Source organism: Hydra viridissima, unplaced genomic scaffold, assembly GCF_058129835.1.
Source record: "Hydra viridissima isolate aposymbiotic clone 2 unplaced genomic scaffold, HvirCarnegie_v1 scaffold_9, whole genome shotgun sequence".
NCBI lineage: Eukaryota > Metazoa > Cnidaria > Hydrozoa > Anthoathecata > Hydridae > Hydra > Hydra viridissima.
The window spans coordinates 5,908,927-5,926,623 of NW_028324308.1; the positions used below are offsets into that span (position 1 = coordinate 5,908,927).

The 17,697-nt window shown below is 31.3% G+C and overlaps 5 protein-coding genes and 1 pseudogene across 8 annotated transcripts in view; 5 read left to right on the forward strand and 1 right to left on the reverse strand.

The window, feature by feature from the left end:
* LOC145185579 (RAC-gamma serine/threonine-protein kinase-like) overlaps window positions 1-17,697 on the forward strand; it is a 385,494-nt gene that overhangs the window by 9,486 nt on the left and 358,311 nt on the right. The window lies entirely within an intron of this gene.
* The window catches only part of LOC145186156 (cilia- and flagella-associated protein 65-like), a 259,850-nt gene that overhangs the window by 9,486 nt on the left and 232,667 nt on the right, over window positions 1-17,697 (forward strand). The window lies entirely within an intron of this gene.
* The window catches only part of LOC149883742 (torsin-1A-like), a 78,875-nt pseudogene that overhangs the window by 9,479 nt on the left and 51,699 nt on the right, over window positions 1-17,697 (forward strand). The window lies entirely within an intron of this gene.
* LOC145185156 (uncharacterized) overlaps window positions 1-17,697 on the forward strand; it is a 216,225-nt gene that overhangs the window by 9,477 nt on the left and 189,051 nt on the right. The gene's annotated exons all lie outside the window — the stretch shown is intronic.
* LOC145186157 (prohibitin-2-like) overlaps window positions 1-17,697 on the forward strand; it is a 227,685-nt gene that overhangs the window by 9,384 nt on the left and 200,604 nt on the right. The window lies entirely within an intron of this gene.
* Window positions 425-5,069, reverse strand: LOC145185175 (malonate--CoA ligase ACSF3, mitochondrial-like). The gene is made up of 5 exons (XM_090099090.1): window positions 4,273-5,069; window positions 3,985-4,133; window positions 2,036-2,181; window positions 1,310-1,528; window positions 425-895 (listed from the first exon to the last, which is right to left on the reverse strand). Exons 1-5 carry the CDS (start codon window positions 5,062-5,064, stop codon window positions 531-533), a joined length of 1,671 nt encoding a protein of 556 aa, XP_089955216.1. The 5' UTR covers window positions 5,065-5,069; the 3' UTR covers window positions 425-530.

The following is a 17,697-nucleotide window of genomic DNA, read 5'->3' on the forward strand; positions in this document are numbered from 1 at the left end:
TATCAATAAAAAAAAAAAGCACTGATAGAATAGTGCAATTTTATAGCACCAAAAAAATTAAATCCAAATGCACAAAAGCAATTCCAAAAAATCAATTGTTACTACACAAAAACAGTAAACATTTCTTAAAAAAAAATTTATTTTTAAACAATGAATATTTCAAAACTTTTCTTTTTTTTCTTTTTCTTTTTTTTTTTTTTTGTTTACTATCTTTTTAATTCTATTTTAAAAAAATTCTACTTAAAAATTGAACAAACTTGACGCACCCCAAAAAAAAAAGTTTTTATCTTTCAAGCATAACAAAGTGAAAATGATTTTGCATAGAAAAAAATTCAAACAGAAAAATAAGTTTTAACAAACAGAACAACTTTTTTTTTAATGAAAAACATAACATAAGCAAATCATAAATGAACAAAAGTAAATATTCATTGTTAAAATATATTATTAAAATAAGTATTCCTAAAATGAGGCTAAAATGATCAAAAATGAGGCCATATGATTTTAAAAGGTAATTCTAAGAAGAGACAAACTCAAACTTTGAAAATATCTTTTTTAAGCTCTTTTTTGCTTACTTTACCCATGGCATTTCTTTGAATTTTGTCTACAATTTCAATTTTACGAGGAATATGATGGCGTGGCATTTTGGTAGAACACCAAGCTTGCATATCTTTAAAATCTAGTGGAGAACTTAAAGCTACCACAGCAGCAATAATCTCACCCCATGTGGGGTCTGGCAAACCAACTATAGCTACTTCTTTAACAGATGGGTGTTCTAATAAATGCCTTTCAATATCAAGAGCACTGATCTTATACCCTCCACTCTTTATAATATCTACAGAAGTGCAACCAAGAATGCGAAAAACATCATTGTTTTGGTCATACATTGCAGTGTCACCTAAGTGTAGAATTCAACTGTTTTTTAAAATTCACAAACTTTGTAAATAACAACTTAAAGTAAAGACTTAATCTTTTAATCAAAGTATCATAATATTTGATGGGAAAGCAATATGGCTATTACTTGTATACATGTAATGAGAATGCAAAATGTTTATTACCAATGTAAAACTGGAACAATAAACAAAAAAGTTTAACTTTTCAAGAAATTTATTCTTGATAAAGTTAAATCAAATATAAATTATTTATTAAACTAAAAACTATACATTTCCTAAAGGTTTTCTGAAAAACTCCATAGTCAATTTAAAAAGCATTATGCACCAACATTTTAATACAAAGTCTGATGCTGAAGACATCATTCTACCTTCCAAGGAACAAAAAAAAATGTCACAATTAGAAAATATATATATACTACCAGTAAGAAACCATCCATCATCTGTGAAGGATTCGAGGGTTGCTTTCTCTTGGTTCCAATACTCACTAAAGACGCTTGGCCCTTTCACGAGAAGGTTACCAGCTAAATCCGTTATGCCTTGTTTAACAATAACTTTTTCAAATGAAGCTTCGACTAGAGTTTCTCCATTTAAAGATTTTATCTGAAGTTCAACTGAAGGAAAAGGTTTTCCAACCGCACCTATAGTTAACTTTATTAGAAACATTTGGAAATCTTTTTCAAACAAACATATAATTGATATTAAAACAACTTTTGAAGTAAAACTTAATGATAACTAATTTTACTGTGATTATTTTGAAAATAATCAAATTCTATGAATATAACTAATATGAGTTTTTTATAAACTTTTAAGCCATATTTTAAAATTTCAGTTGATTTGGATATCAAAAACTTTAAAAGACTACTCAAAGATCTTAAGAAATCAAATAACCAACAGAAAGTGAGAGAAGTTCTTAAACTCTCTGTTTTACTTGCTTATTGACAATTTAAATTGCTTTGAGATTTAAGAATAGCACGCATTTAACAAAATCAAGCAAAGTTAAAACCACATCTTTTTCAAATTTCTAATTGTGCTGATATTATTTTTAAAAGTTATATTCGTAAAAATTTTTTCTATACAGAAAAAATGTTTAGGAATATAACTTATTAAAAATATTATTGTACTAATAACCATGGTAAAAAAATTACCAGGGATTCTTTGTCCATGGAGTGAATTAGTTAAAGCCATTCCAATTTCACTCATTCCATATCTTTCTAAAAGAGTATGACCAGAAATTTCCTTCCATCGATTCATAATACAATCAGGCAGTGCAGCTGATCCCGAAACCATCAATCTCAATAAGAAATTCAAAAATTTAAAACATTTCAATAAACTTTCTATTCTTAAAAAATATATACTGTTTTATAAGCTGTAATTAAAAGAAAGTTAAAGGAAAGTAATATTTCAAAATTATTTCATAAAAATGCCAACTGGTGCACATTAGCAATCAAATTAATCAAATTTTGTGAAAGCTGTTTTGATATTTTAGAAAGAATTTAAACATATTAGAAATACAAATTAATCAAAAAGGCCAGAATTACAAAAAAAATATACACATAAATAATGTTTACACGAAAGCATAGAAGTTTAGATAACAAAACATTTTTTGTTTACAAAAAAACTGCTTCATTATTTGTAAAAGGAATCAAAAAATGTTTTTTGATACATTAAACATAAAAACTAAAAAAAAAAAAAAAACAATTAGCAGCAAAAAACAGGTAATTTATATTTGTTAACTATGATATTTGTATGACAATGTGTAGATAAACTAATTATAGTTTATTTAAAAAACTATACTTGATAATTGGTTTTTTTAAAACTTTAAGTGAATCAATTTTTGTTCTTTGAGCTAATTAATTATGAATTGTACATCTGAAACTTCTCCTAGTCATATTTGTAAAGTACTAAATGAACCTTGTCACCTTTTTATATTTATCAAGTCTAAAAAAACCGAGTGCCTGTGTGTTTAAGAAATTAAGGTTATCTGATTCAGCTTTTCTAAAGCCATGAGTATAAAGCTTGACTAGTTTTTTTATGTTCTTTGTTAAGAATTAAAAATTTAAAAATATATATACTTTCATCTTTTTTAACAAGTTTAGTCTGACTTATATAATTCACTTGAAGGGGTAAGGAATGAGTCCCCACTCAATTTTTAGTTTTTTCTGATAGAAAGCATTTAGATTGATTACATTTTCTAATAGAACACTTAACATTCAATTTGATTTGTAACATTTAAAACCTAGCTTTTAAAAACATGCTCTTTGAATGTTTTTTTAAAATTTAAAACCAAATTTTACAGTTTAGTTAGGAAAAATTTTAGTCTGCCACTATGAAAAAATCTCAAAAGTCAAACCTTCAATTTTTTATTCTTCTGAAAGTGTCTACAGAGCACTTACAAGCTTGGGAAAATTAAAGTATGTAAACAATTTGTTCAAAAGTTGTTATGCTTTTTAATAAGCAATTTATAAAGAATCACATAAGATATTGAATTAAAATTTTCAGAATTGCTTATCACATTAACATACAGCACCTCAACAAGTTTCATCAAAATCTGAGGGAGTCCATTTAGGACCTTATAAAAATTGGGTCCATTTGATATGGAATGATCAATATGATATTCACCAGCCAATTGGTGTAAATACATCGATTAGCTGGTGAATATCAAATTGATCATTTTGTTGGTAAATATCATTATAATTAAAAAAGTTCTCAACCTCATATTAAACTTTTTTGTATAAACTAATATGGTAGCAATTTAAATACTTTATAAATTTTGAAAAAAAGGGTAACAATTACTGAGACTGAAAAAAGGGTAACAGTTACTGACACTTTTTCAATACTCAGTGTCCTTAACCTAGTGAAAGTTACTCCCTTGTACATGCATTTAAATTGTTTATGAAAAAAAAAATACTTAAATTGTTTATGAAAAAAAAATAACAACAACCTTTACTATCTTTGAAAACAGTAGCATTAAGTTTGATTGGGAAAAAATTGAGAAAATCTTTTGTGAACTTGCATGGAAAATATCTGTGAAACAGATTATTTTAAAATAAGTAATAAATATAGTTTTAAATTTTTTAGATATTATCTTTTGTACCTTATTTTATTCTCCAATACCTCTCTGATTTTTATTCTCTTCTCTGCAGATAAAAAATGCCCATCATAATGCTGGATTAAAATTGAATAAATTGTAGGTACTGCATGAAAAACATTGATCTTGGAATTTTCCAGTAACTGCTGCCATACCTACAGAGTTTAAAAGGTTATCTACAATGAGTTTAGTTAACAAATCCTTTTAAATTTATTTAAACAAATAATGGAACAAAATTTAAATCTTCACTTTCTCATTTTACAACTACCAATAAAATTCTAAGTTTTGGTTCACCTTTTCAGCATTGAATTCTCGCATCATAAAGCATGATGCACCAGCCCATAGTGGGCATGATAAAGCATTTACTATGCCATGCACATGATGAAGTGGAAGGGTGTGCAATACACAATCTGATTTGCTAATACCCCAAGTTGATATCATCATTTCATTTTGTGCTTGCAGCATTTTAAAAGTCCATACAACACCTTTTGGTGGACCAGTTGTACCACTTGTGTACACTAGCATAGCACGTTTAGCACTCCAATCTATTTCTTCCCATTTACTTTCAAGATCACAATCCTCTTTAGATTTAATGTTTGGGTTGTTTATATCAATTTTATCTATTGGAAAGTGCAGAATTTGTGAGCTACTTGCAATCAAAGAACCCTTGTCCTTGCATTCCTGACTAGATATAATAAGTGAACATTGTGCATCTTTAACTAAGAATTCTATCTTATTTAATGGGTAGTCATAACATAGAGGTACAACCATAGCACCTGCCATCCAACATGCCCATTGCACAACTGTGTAAGAGATATCATTTGGACATAAAAAAGCTATTCTGTCACCATTTAAGATATGCTTTTGCCCATAAGTATTTAAAATCTTTCTTGCAAATAGCTTACTATTTTCAAAGAGGTTTTTATATGAGTAGGTACCATTTGCATCAGTAAGTGCAACATGCTCTTGAACTTTCTTTGCTTTCAAGAAAGGAGGTACAACTGTAGATAGTTCAACCATACGCATTAATTTCAAATAAAAAAATTTTAGTTTGGCTTTCCTGCAAACAACTAACTGTGAGAGCATTTTAATAACCTAAACAAATTGTTACAGTTGTATAATGTGGGTAAGTGTCTGGGGTTAGTGGATTGTTACCACTAAACAGACACTGAAAACGCACTTACTACATAACAGATCATAAAAAAAATGATTAGTTGAATAACTAAGAAGGGAGAGAGGTACTTTTTCATTTTATATCTCTCAGGTTCGTTATTTTTATGCTTTAACAATAGAATGTTAATTTCAAGTAATTTTGATTTTACGGCTTTTATATTTTAGAACCTGAAGGAGATAGACGGTTTAAATGAAATTGTGATTTTCGGATTATTTCTGTTGCTAGGATACTACAAAAATGAATTACATAGTTATAATATTTTATTTTGATATTTTATTCAATTTTATTCAATCAACTTTATTAAGTTTTATGTTACTATGTATTTATGTAATTAGTATAACTATGTAGTATCCTATACTTCATTGTTATACTAATCATATAAATACATAAGTTTTATACATCAGAATTATATGACGTAAGTAAATAACAACCAACATCAGTTGGTTGTAATAATTTTTGTGGGTAAAAATTCTAGATAAAAACTTTCACTCGGGCAAAGCACCAAGGAAACAATCAAACAAATTTCAAAAACTTTGAATATTAAAATATTAAACTTTGAAAAAAAATTTTTTTATAATTTTACAGTCAACTTGCACGTTATGCAAAATCAATTGGTTTAAGTTAAGTTACCTGAATTCTTTTGAATGATGTCCTATTTACGGTTATCATGGATCACGATAATTTTTGTTATAACTGTTTAGTTGCTACATGTATCTTTTTTATCTTATAGACAAAAATATTGGTTTGCTATTTTAAAAAAATTTCAGCATTACCTAAGATATTAATTGCTGTCAACGGGCAAATAAACTCTAAAAAAAAGGGTTAAAACCTGGTTAAAAGACTACCAGTTGGTAAAACAAAGAAAAAAAAAAGCATCTCTATTAACATATTTTTATTGACTCTTGAAACCTTTTTTAAAAGATTTGCTTTTAAAATTAAGTGATAAAATAACTGTTAAAACCCTTTTCTTTTATATTTTATTCCATTAAATAGCATCTAATTATAATTTAAGACATGTTTTTTGATTTTCCCACAAAAAGTTTATTAACAAATAACTCAATATACTCTTTTAGTACAAATGCTGTACATACTATTTTAAATGTAATATCGTAATTCATAATTTTTAAATTAACAGCATTTAAGGATCAAGTTGGTTAAAATGTTCATTAAAAACCGTAAGCTTTGATTTTCTGCTCCTTATCTCTAATAACTCAAATTATTCTGGCAGTTCTTTAAAGATGTTTACTGTTTAGATCAGTAATGCAGTACAACAATCTTTTTTTGTACTCTGGATAACTATTGTTTCCCTTATACCATGATAAAATGTTGAAAAAAATCTTGATGAAAAGTTTCGACAGTTTGTTCACAATAGGACCCCAGGGGCATTCTTTGTGACTAATGAAATCCTTAATGTGGTAGAAGACGATGTGATTTTTAGGTGTCACGCTTGCACCAGTTATTATAAAGTAACACCTTTTAAAAATTTTCAATTCTTTCAGCGAAGTCCGGCTGTAGGATGAATCCAAAGCAAGCCTTGGCAACTAAATTGAAACTTTTGAATGCTTTAGTTATATGAAAGATATTGGGAACCAATTTTATATCAGTAAGTTGCTGCAGCACATCCACATTTTTAAGAAGCTTTCTGTATTCATTTCCGTCGAACTGGCCCCCATGATATGAGCTCAGTTGAATGTGGAGCCCAGTGTTCGCAAGTTTCCAGATTCGGCAAGACATTTTGCATTAACTAGTGACTAGATTTGTTCAATTTTGGAGTGAGTTTCTGGCAAATGAGACCGCAACAAAAAACTTTTTCTTGACTCCAGTGTCTTAACCAGTTCTTTTAGTGAGAGGCTGTTTTTGTGGCGGTGAGCAGGTTTCATCCTATAACGCAGTATCGACAATGCTTAGAAAAAAATTGAGAAAACCTTCGCCACCATCAATTCAAAGCTTAACAAAACACCACCAGATATTTTGCGAGATTGAATAACATGATTCACAAGACTTGACAAGTTATTGCATTGAGCAACAGCCCGAACTGTACCAGAATCTCCTTTTCCGTCGGTAATTTTTAAGTCATTGCAGGCGAAGAAATCACTTAAGTGTTGAACTACTCTTAGAAATTCATGTAAAAACTTGGCTCCACCATCTTGCTCATTGATGTTTGGTTTATAGTTTTGACCAGTTCCTTTAACCTGTTGTTTGACAGACCTATATTTTAATGTATATTCAAAAGAGCTGGAGTGGTCAATTTTGGAGCGCTTGATGGTGACAGAGCACTACTTTGACCTGAAACAAAAATATGCATTCTTTATGTTTAAAATAAACTTTGTTTAGAAAGTATGGTAAAATTTTTAAATTATTCGTTTTTAAAGAGATTAGAAACTTGTCAAAAATATATTTTTTGAAATCTGTCTAGTCTCATTTCTTAATAGTCAAGACTCTGTTTCAATATATGTATGTAAAAGTTATTTAAGTATAAATATTTACCGGGGGTTGTTGTAAGTGGAGGCCTGCTGGATGCTTTAGCAAGCCGAATAGTATACTATTCGGCTTGCTAAAATTATTCCCAGAAGATATATCTTCTGGGAATAATTCTTTACTGGAAATAACTAGAGATGGAATTTGTTTGGCTGTTTTGGCATCATTTGCTGCTAAAGATTGAAGGTTTTCCCTGTACTTTATTGGAGAACATTGGTGTGGTAAACCTTTTCCCAATGGACTAAGGCATGTGCTGCAGCGCACACTTGGTTCTTTCTCAATGGTGGTTTGCTCTTCAAGAGGCTGTTTTTCATGCAGCTTTGAACAACCAATTTGGAAGATTAGGCAATAACACATTGTGCCTCTTGTTTTAAGTCTCACTTGTATTAATTTGAAATCAAATAAAGGGGGGAGTGCAACTTCTTTCCCCTCTTATTCCCTGCGCAAAGTAGTTCTGCACTATTTACAGAGTCCTTGTGGTACCCGAGAATCACTGATACTGATCTTGTTCTGGTACAGTTGGCATATTCGATCTGGTTGGAAAACAGTAAGCTGTTGAAAGTAAACAGTAAGACATTTTGTCAGACAGAGTAAGCACAAAAACTGTCGATTTTCATCATGAATCTTTGCTTGATTTGGGATTGTGTTAATTCACTAAATCTAACTTTACTAAATCAAACTCTGCCTTTTACAAAATTTAATCAAAATTTATATTGGATAACAACCCACGTAACATTCTTACAATTATTAACATACTTATAATTATCTAAATTAGTGATTTAGTACTTGTTAACAATTACAGTTTTTAACATACCTACAACTACTTAAATCAATAATACTTGTCACACTTAATGACAATTTAGGAGAGATCTTATTTGATGAGACAGTCCTACAAATGATTTTTACTGCTCTTCAAATGACTATTCTGCCCTTCTCTCTTCAAAAATTATTACAATTTTAGAAAACTTTTGATAGAGATTTTCTCTTTTTGTGCCTCTGCAGTTATTTTTAAAAAAGCTTTACAAATTTTGTTTCAAAACAACCCTAATCTGTAAAAACTGATTTTCCTCAGACTGGCCCTTTGAACTTTTTAGCGGTCAGTTAATTTAGTGATCTAAATTTTTTAAGTTAATTATCTTCGTCAATATAGCAAATATTTGGTTTTCTCACAGTTTTTCTGTTTTAAGAGAAATAAATATTTTTTATTTTCTATGTAGGTATCCTTAGAAAAGCTTTTGAATTGTTTTTTAGCATTTTTATGCATTTTGGCAGTAGTTAATACCTTAGGAAATGCTAAAATGTTTCACGCTATGCATAAATTAAACCACGCTTTAAATAGCAAATCAATATTTTGGTCTATAAAATGAAAACGGCACATGTAACTACTAGACATTGCCGATTCTGGCGCATTGACATTTTCTTAATACCACATTGACATTTTTTTATAATTCCGCATTGTGATTTTTGCTATAGTTAAGGTTTTCAGGATGACATCGTGTTCTGAGTTTATATTTAATCATGTCCGAAGAGTTGATCATAATCCATAAATGTAAAGCACGGTCTTAGTTTGTAGTGTCCAATGGCTAAGGTGTGTATTCCGTCTTGCAAGATGTGTCTTTTGTCATCGTTAGCGCTGAGTGCGACTTTGTTGATTTCTTCGGTGTAAATGTTATGTTGATGTGATCGAATAACGTTCATAGCTGCAAGCTTTTCATTTCCACTGAATAAGCAGTCTTTATAATCTTGATGAGTGATAATCCTAACATCAACATGCTTTTGAATATTCTCCATGGTTTGTTATTTTTAAAAAACTTTATTCTTTAAAAATTTCACCACAAGGTATTGATAACTTCTTGAAAGTCTTCCCCTTCCTGTAATTTTTTCAAGACGTAAAGGCACAAGTGACCGCAATAAGACGTATCACCAAACTGAACCCTTTCACTGTTATAATAAACCGGACTTTTCAAGTAGTCAACAAGCTCGACAAGAGGAGGCTGAGCGTAAGAATCAAAACTATACTTTTTGTCTCCGTCTTTATACCAACAGACCCAATGAAATCCATCTGTGCTTGAATCTCCTGTGTTGACAATTCCACATTCTTTTTTTCTTGGCTTTTCCAGCAATTCATCCCTCACAAAAACGCCTCTAAAGTTTTTAATTTTGAGCTTTTTCACAGCATCTATTAATTGAAAGTTGGTCAGAGGTTTGTTCGGTAGTACAATTCCTTCAACGTTGATCATTTTTTAAAATTCGGAAAAATTTTAAAAATTTCACAAGTGATTTACATTTCATCCTGTTCTATTTCATCTTCTTTCATCTCTAAACTCAAATCTTCACTCATCATGAGACTATGAGGTAAAGATGCATTTTTTACGATGACGGCTTCGGAGAGTTTAACTTGAATAGACACAATCGAAGGACCAATATACACCCCCTCAATTCGAAGTCCTCCAATAGCGTAACATCTTTGATTGATAAAATCATGTCCAGAAGATCTAACCAAATTTTTATTACTACGTTCCCCTTTAATTCCATTTTTTATATCAAGATTTGTTTTCTTTCTATAAAATGTAGTTGTTATGAGTAATTCGTCTTTCTCATTTTTAGATCCTTCAGATCCATGAAAATTCTTAGAATTTTTAGTAAACGTCTTTGCATAAAAAACTGGTGCTGCTTCAGGATGCTCAGCTTTATATTTTAAAATACTCAATTCGTTTGAATTAATTTGCTTTTTTCTTCCTCCCTTTTTAAGTTTGGCTGACAATTTATCCACTTCGCCTCTAATAAACAAAGTAATTTTTTCCATTGTGCTAATAAACTTTTCTTCTTCTTCTGTCTTTCCCTTTTTAGCATCAAAGCAAACGAATGGCATGGAATAACCAGTCAATTTTTGTGTCGCTGGTTCTTTATTCTCGCATACACCATACGAAAATAATATAGGCGTTCGTATTACAAGAGGACCATCTCCAGTTGGATAAGAATATTTTACTGGCACTTTTTGATAGACCACTGGTTTGGTCGCTGCGTAAATTTCTCCAACTGATAATTTACTCTCATCAAAATTTTCAATTGTAATAAAATTCATTTCTTTTCTATATACAAGATTTTTATTTAACTCAAAATCAAATTTTTTTTTTCACTGTATTATTTTTTCTTAACACCTAATCCGAATTTAGCTTTGGCTTTGATGATGGGTTCGATGATTTTTCGCTCGCTTATTTCTTTTTGAGTAGGATTTTGTATAGACTCCATTTCTTCAAGCATCATTCGATCTGCTAAATTTCTGTTTTGCTTGTCGTTAAAATACTTGTAAGCTAAATCGTGGTGGTATGCTGCATTGTCCACTCTATCCACCGGTTTGCTCCACTCTTGATACATGTCCGTGGAAGTGAGTCTTTTATCTAAATTGGTGCCAGGCCCTGCAAAGTTCATCCCTGGAACGTGCATCTCTCCTGGAAACTTTGCCCATGGAAGCTTTATTTTTTTTGAAAAATTGTTGATCGATTCCACCAAGTCTCCTCCGCTAAGCGCATGTGCAGAAACAAATTTGTTCTTTTTTATCCCGCAGATGACGCAAGTCCCTTTAAGCATATTTCTATTGCTTTTGCTTATAGCATGGTGCAAGTTGACCGTTTCTGTTATTTTTTTACATTTAACGCAATACATTTTTTATATTCAACATAATAAAAAATGGAAGTGATTGATTTGTAATGGAATGTAAATAAAAGCAAAAGGAAAAACAACAAGCTTTTACCTAAAAGTATACGTGGAATCATTATTGGAAAATCAGGTTGTGGTAAAACGACGCTGCTTCTCAATTTACTTTTAAGACCTGGATGGTTAGACTATAATCATTTGCAAGTGTTTGGCAAATCCCTTTTTCAACCTGAATACAAAATATTAAAAAACTCGTTCGAGAAGAAATTGCCTAAAGAGGTTATTCTTGATTTGTTTAACATTCAAAGCAAAATAGAGCAATTAAACGTGAGTCCTGAATGTGTTATTGATGAAATTTCAAAAAAATGGAATAACACAGAGGATATGGAATGTCAATTTTTCGAAACGGCTGATGATGTTCCAGAACCAGAAGATCTTAATTCATCCAAAAACAATTTAATGATCTTTGACGATTTACAATTGACCAAACAAAACAAATGTGAAAAATACTACATCCGAGGAAGACACTCTAACGTTGACTGCTTTTACCTCGCTCAAAACTATTTTATGCTGCCTAGACAAACCATCCGAGAAAACGGTAATTTCATTTGTCTGTTTCCTCAAGACTCTAAAAACATGAGCCACATTTACCAAGATCATGTATCCAGCGATATGAAAATAGAAGAGTTTAAAAAGTTTTGTAAATATTGTTGGTCTCAGCCTCACGGATTTGCAGTCATTGATTTATCCTCGAAAAAAGACAATGGAAAATATCGAAACGGATTTAACAATTTTTATTTTCCTAACTCTATATAAAAAGATGAGCGGATTTTATCTCCTTGCAAAAGCAAAAAAAGAAACTCCAACCGTAAGAAACAGCGTCATCCAAACTGAGTTTGATAACCCTATCGAATTTGAGCCTAATAAAAAGTATGAAATGGCTCTTGTCGGCTTTGACACTGTTCACAGTTACACCAACATCAATTCTACAAATAATGTTTTCAGATACAGCCCCAACGCCGGTTCAAACAACTACACCATTTACATCGAAGAAGGAGCGTATGAAATTAGCGAGATTAATGACTATATTCAGAAGGAAATGAAAAAACAAGTTGGAGACTTGTATAAAGCGGATGGTGTTGTTATCGGTGCAAACCTAACCACTTTAAGATCTACACTGAAATTTGGAAAACCCGGATCTACAACAAAATATTGGGTGGATTTCAACGTGAATAACAGTTTAGCCCCTGTTCTTGGATTTAATAAAGCAGAATATACCTATGTAGAGAAAAAAGAAGATCCGACAGATCCAAATAAAGTCACAAGTTATATTGACTATTACGAGTCTGAAGCACTTTCGAGAATAGACGATGTAACCATCCTCAGAATCACAAACGATGTTATTGGATCATCTTATGATAACGGAAAAAGAACATCTGACATTTACTCTTTTCATCCTGACTCTCCTCCAGGCTACAAAATTAGCGAAAAGCCTTTCCACTTGATATACTTACCTATCATGGTGAGTAGAATTTCAAGAATGGAAACAAGAATTTTAGATCAAAACGGCAACTTGATCGACTTTAGAGGTGAAGACATTATACTACGATTTCACGTGAGAGAAAGAATAACCTCTGTGCTTCAAGACCTATTTACGAGTAGCGCAGTTCAGCGATAATTTTTTTCTTTTATTTAAAAAATGAACAACTATCAAAACATTAAAATTAACATCTCGCAAAGTCAATCTGACAAAATAAAAAAAGCGATGCAAGAAAAGACTGATGCTAGTATAAGACTATCTCATCAAGACTTGAACGGTGAACATGTTCTCGCTATCACTCGTGCACAATTGAACAAAATTACAAAAGCATATGAAACTGGAAAAGGAGTCACACTCAAACTGAGCAAAAGACAAATTGCATACAACTCAAAAATAGAAGGAGGATTCATCGGAGCTCTTTTACCGTTATTAGGTATGTTAGGCAGCACTCTTGCTACAAGAGTAGTTCCAGCTCTCGCCACTGGATTGTTAGCAGGTGTAGGTTCTTCTGCCGGCTCTGCTATGGTTGACAAAATTGCAGGAAGAGGAATCGTTTACTTGAAAAAGAATGGAAATGGAATGAAAATGACTGCTGCAGGATCAGGAGTATTTTTAAGACCTTGGGTGAAACCTACTATTGGTGAAGGACTCTTTGTTAAAAATGGAAAAGGCTACCAATCTATTGGGTCTGGCTTATTGCTCGGACCTAACTCACCCTTTAATAGTATACCCTTTTTAGGTGCTATTCTATGAAAATGTAAATTTTATATATATTGTTGATATATAAAATTATTCTTTACTTGTATCTAAATTTGCTTTCATATTACTAACAATTTTTTCATTATAATGATGATAAATTCTTTTTGCTGAGAAAGCAATCGACACCCCTTTAACCTTTGTTTTTCTCATTTCAATACGATTATATACATCCATAATCATTTTTAATCTTCTTAAAACTTCTTCTAATGGTGTTGTTTTAATCATTTCTATAAACGATATTTTAACACACTTTGGAAGCTTTCGAACGTTTTTTTCGAATTTAATATATTGACTAGATTTATCATTAGAACATTTCACTTCTTCACCACTTAGCATACTAATAAGATCATCTTTATTTATCGCATTCATTTTTTTTTAATTACATAAGAAATTTATTTAACTCAAAATTAAAAAATTTTTTTCATCTGTATATCTTACAAGACGTTACATTTATGAGCTATGATAAACTCTTTCCTATAGAATAAATTATTAAAAAATGAGCATTGTCTTATTAAACACGAAAATTATGGAAAAGTTTGACAAGGATAACATCGACGATATAGAGCACTTAAAATCCATATTTCTTCTTTTGGAAAACAAACACGACCTGTCGGAGGAAGCTCTAAAACATCTGATGGAGATCAAGGACGAATTGGATAAACGCAAGACTGAAAAAATAACGTTTATCGCCAAGACAAACCACCTCATCCAGCGATATCAAGACATCCTGCAGACGCAACTTTCGTATGAAGACTGTGCCAAATTTGACGAAGAAAAAAACCAGCTTCAATGTCAGTATTTTACCATGGCAGAAGAAACGCTTTCTCAACGACGGTGGGCAGATATTAAAATTGCCCAAAAACTTGTCTCGCATACCAAGTGTAAATTTTGCATCAACGACGATCCGAGTCAGTTTGAAATGGACGACAGCAACAAAAAATTCTGTCTCTTGTGCTCGGGACAGCAAGAAATGTTAGAAACGACTGTTCCGTATAAAGACAGCGATCGATCCAATTCGGTGAACAAATACACTTATTCGCGTATCATCCACTTTCAAGAATGCATCAAACAATATCAGGGTAAACAAAAATGCAAGATTCCCGAAGAAGTCTTTGAAAAATTGGAGAAAAAATTCAAGGCGCTGAACTTGCTGATCGATTCGGAAAACACCAATGTGAAATATTCTCGCATCACCAAAGAACACATTTTAATATTTCTTAAACAACTCAACTACACGAATCAGTATGAAAACGCCAACTACATCTATTACGTGCTCGTCGGTAAGCGAGACGATATAGAATACCTCGAAGAACAGCTGATCAAAGATTTCAAGGATTTGTCTTTCTTATACGATCTGGTGTACGGAAAAGACAAGCCGAAAGAATTAAAAAGAAAAAGTTTCATGAACGCTCAGTACATCTTGTTTCAGCTGCTTCAAAATAGAAGTCATCCCTGTCGTCTGGAAGATTTTTCAGTTTTAAAGACCATCGACAAGAAAAGATTTTACGATGACATTTGCTCCCATCTGTTTGCGAAACTCGGATGGAATTTTACCCCGACCTTTTAATTATAAAACCGTGCTTTACATTTATGGACTCTTCAGACATGATGATTAAATATAAACTAAGAACACGATGTCATACTGAAAACCTTAACTATAGCAAATCACTATATTATAAAAATACTGATGCGGTATTTCTATAAATCACTATTCATGGTTACAGAAAATTAAAAACACGGCGCCATCTTGAATTCCTTTACTATACGAAACATATCATTTTTAGAACAGAAAATAACACGGCACCATCTTACATTCTACACTTTACTATACGAAATATATCAATGACCCTGAATCCTTAAGTATAGGAAAAGTATCAATGCGTCAGAATCCGCTAATCCTAGTAGTCATGTAGCAATTAAACAATTGTACTAAATATTGTTGTTATTGCATAGCAGAGCACTCATGCAACCATAAATTTGAAAATAGTGACCGAATATCACAGTAATCGGTAACGTTTTGAGGTATAAGTAGCAAAAAACTAACAAAACTTAATCTAAAACTTCCATAAATCCGTAACCCGTTAACCAATCCGACTGAAATTTTATCCTAAGTTTGGTGTGGCTATAGGCAACATTTGCACCTAACTTTATCAAATTATATAGAGTGGCTCTCATTCTACAGGCGTTTTTATTGGCGCACTATGAAGTCAAAATTTCACTCAACTTGAACATTCAAATTAAATTACTTTCCGCGGACACAGGGTACCTTTATTTATTTTCTGTCATCCCTTTATAAGTGGCGTTCTTAGGTCAGCTAGGTTGGCATTATCGTGATCAATGATATCTGTGTATTGCATTTTTATCTCAAAAAGTAACTTATCGTGCTAAAGTTATTTCATCCATTTTTTATTAATCGATTCGTAATATGTAAAGCCTTCAAAGCATAAAACCTCTCATCAGAAACTTTTCTTTATATAGTTTTTATAAAAAACTTTAAATATAAAAATCAAAAATATAATTATTTCACAGTAAAAAGTTACAGGGTGCGGCATCAAAACTGAGTCTTTCTTAAAAATGAACACAATTATTTCAATTTTGAAAAAACATAAATACAAAAGTTAATAAAATTTTGGAATTTAAGTTTTTTGATGCCTGAGCAACTTTAAATTTCAATATGGTCGCTATCATTCTCGATCATCTTTTCAAGCCGGGTCCAGAAGGCCGCGCAGGTGTTCTTGACAAACTATTCAAACACCAGGGACCACTCCTTTTTAACAGATGCCTTTAGGCTGACCACGTTGCTGTGATGCTCAGTACAAGTCCTATTCCCAACAAAACCCCAGATCCCATAATCCAAGTGTGTCAGATCGGGTGAGTTTGGGGGCCACATTGAAGTTGTCTAGTAATTCTTGAAGTTCTCCTTTCACTAGGCATGCGTTTTCTTGGCCTTGTGTCCAGGGGTTGAGTCCTGTTGCCATAGATTATCAATATTTTTGATAATTGGCATCAATCCATTGCTTCACAACAGTTTTCATAAATTCCAGTACTCATTCTTGCCAATTTTGAGGCCTTGAGGGGACCAGGAAGGAGGCTTTTGTTCACTGATGCTAGACGCTTGTGTTATGAATGTGATGCACCTCTAATGATCGTTTTTAATCCAGCATAAACACTCAAATTAAGCGTTTAAGTGTAATAAATTAAAGTCTAGCAATTAATGTTGTAATTGTTTACATTAATCATTAGACTACTTCATTCTGTATTTTTTTCATTCAAAAAACAGGCTAGATTATCCATATTTGTCTGTTATAATCATTAATGTTGATTGCACTTGATAATTATGATCGTTTAGCATAATATAATGACTCTTTAAATTAAATAAAGTAAATGTAAATGATTAATTTGGTTCCAGAATAAACTAAAATATTTCTATTATTGAATAAAAAAACAATTTCGATTTTTTTAACAAAGGATAGGTCGTTTTATAAATAAAAACTTTTTCAAAGTTTTTATCATTTTTTCCTTTTTGAGTGAAGGTTATGTTGATGCGAACAAAAAATTTTACATTGTAAAGTGATGGAAGTCAAGGGAAGAGGACTTCCTCTGAATCAAGCCAAGCACAAGCAGGTTCTCCTAAAAGTTCGAGGGAAGACACTGAAGTTTCTTTACCAGTTATAAGGTAATAGGGACTGGAGAAAAACTCCAGAAATGTTTAATGATAGTTTACATATGTATATATATACCAAAACAAAAGTAAGATAAAAAAATTGGTTGAAACTAATAGATATAAGTGACTCAGAATGAAAAAAAATTGTAGATTTATAACTTAGAAATGTAAATTTTTTGCCTCAAAAAATCCTTTTTCGTGAATCTACCGTGTAGTTAATTGAACAAAATTACTAGGGAAAAAAATAAAATCTTTCTCAGATCGATTTTAATCAGTTAATTTCGGTTTTAGGAAAAAAGCCTCTTTTTTAGATCGATTTTGTAATCGATATTATTCGTGTTTTTTTTATCGATATTATTGAACCTTCGATTTTTTAGTAAATTACTGCCTAAGTAATTTTTTCTGATCTATTGATCGCAAGTAAATAAAAAAAATAATTTGGAGGGT

Bases quoted from the DNA above. Each gene is read 5' to 3' on its own strand.
- LOC145185175 (XM_090099090.1), bottom strand. From the start codon at position 5,064: ATGCTCTCACAGTTAGTTGTTTGCAGGAAAGCCAAACTAAAATTTTTT. The intron at 4,134-4,272 runs GTGAACCAAAAC...TAAACTCTGTAG, and splicing joins GAGAATTCAATGCTGAAAAG to GTATGGCAGCAGTTACTGGA. The intron at 1,529-2,035 runs GTAATTTTTTTA...AGTTAACTATAG, and splicing joins CCATGGACAAAGAATCCCTG to GTGCGGTTGGAAAACCTTTT.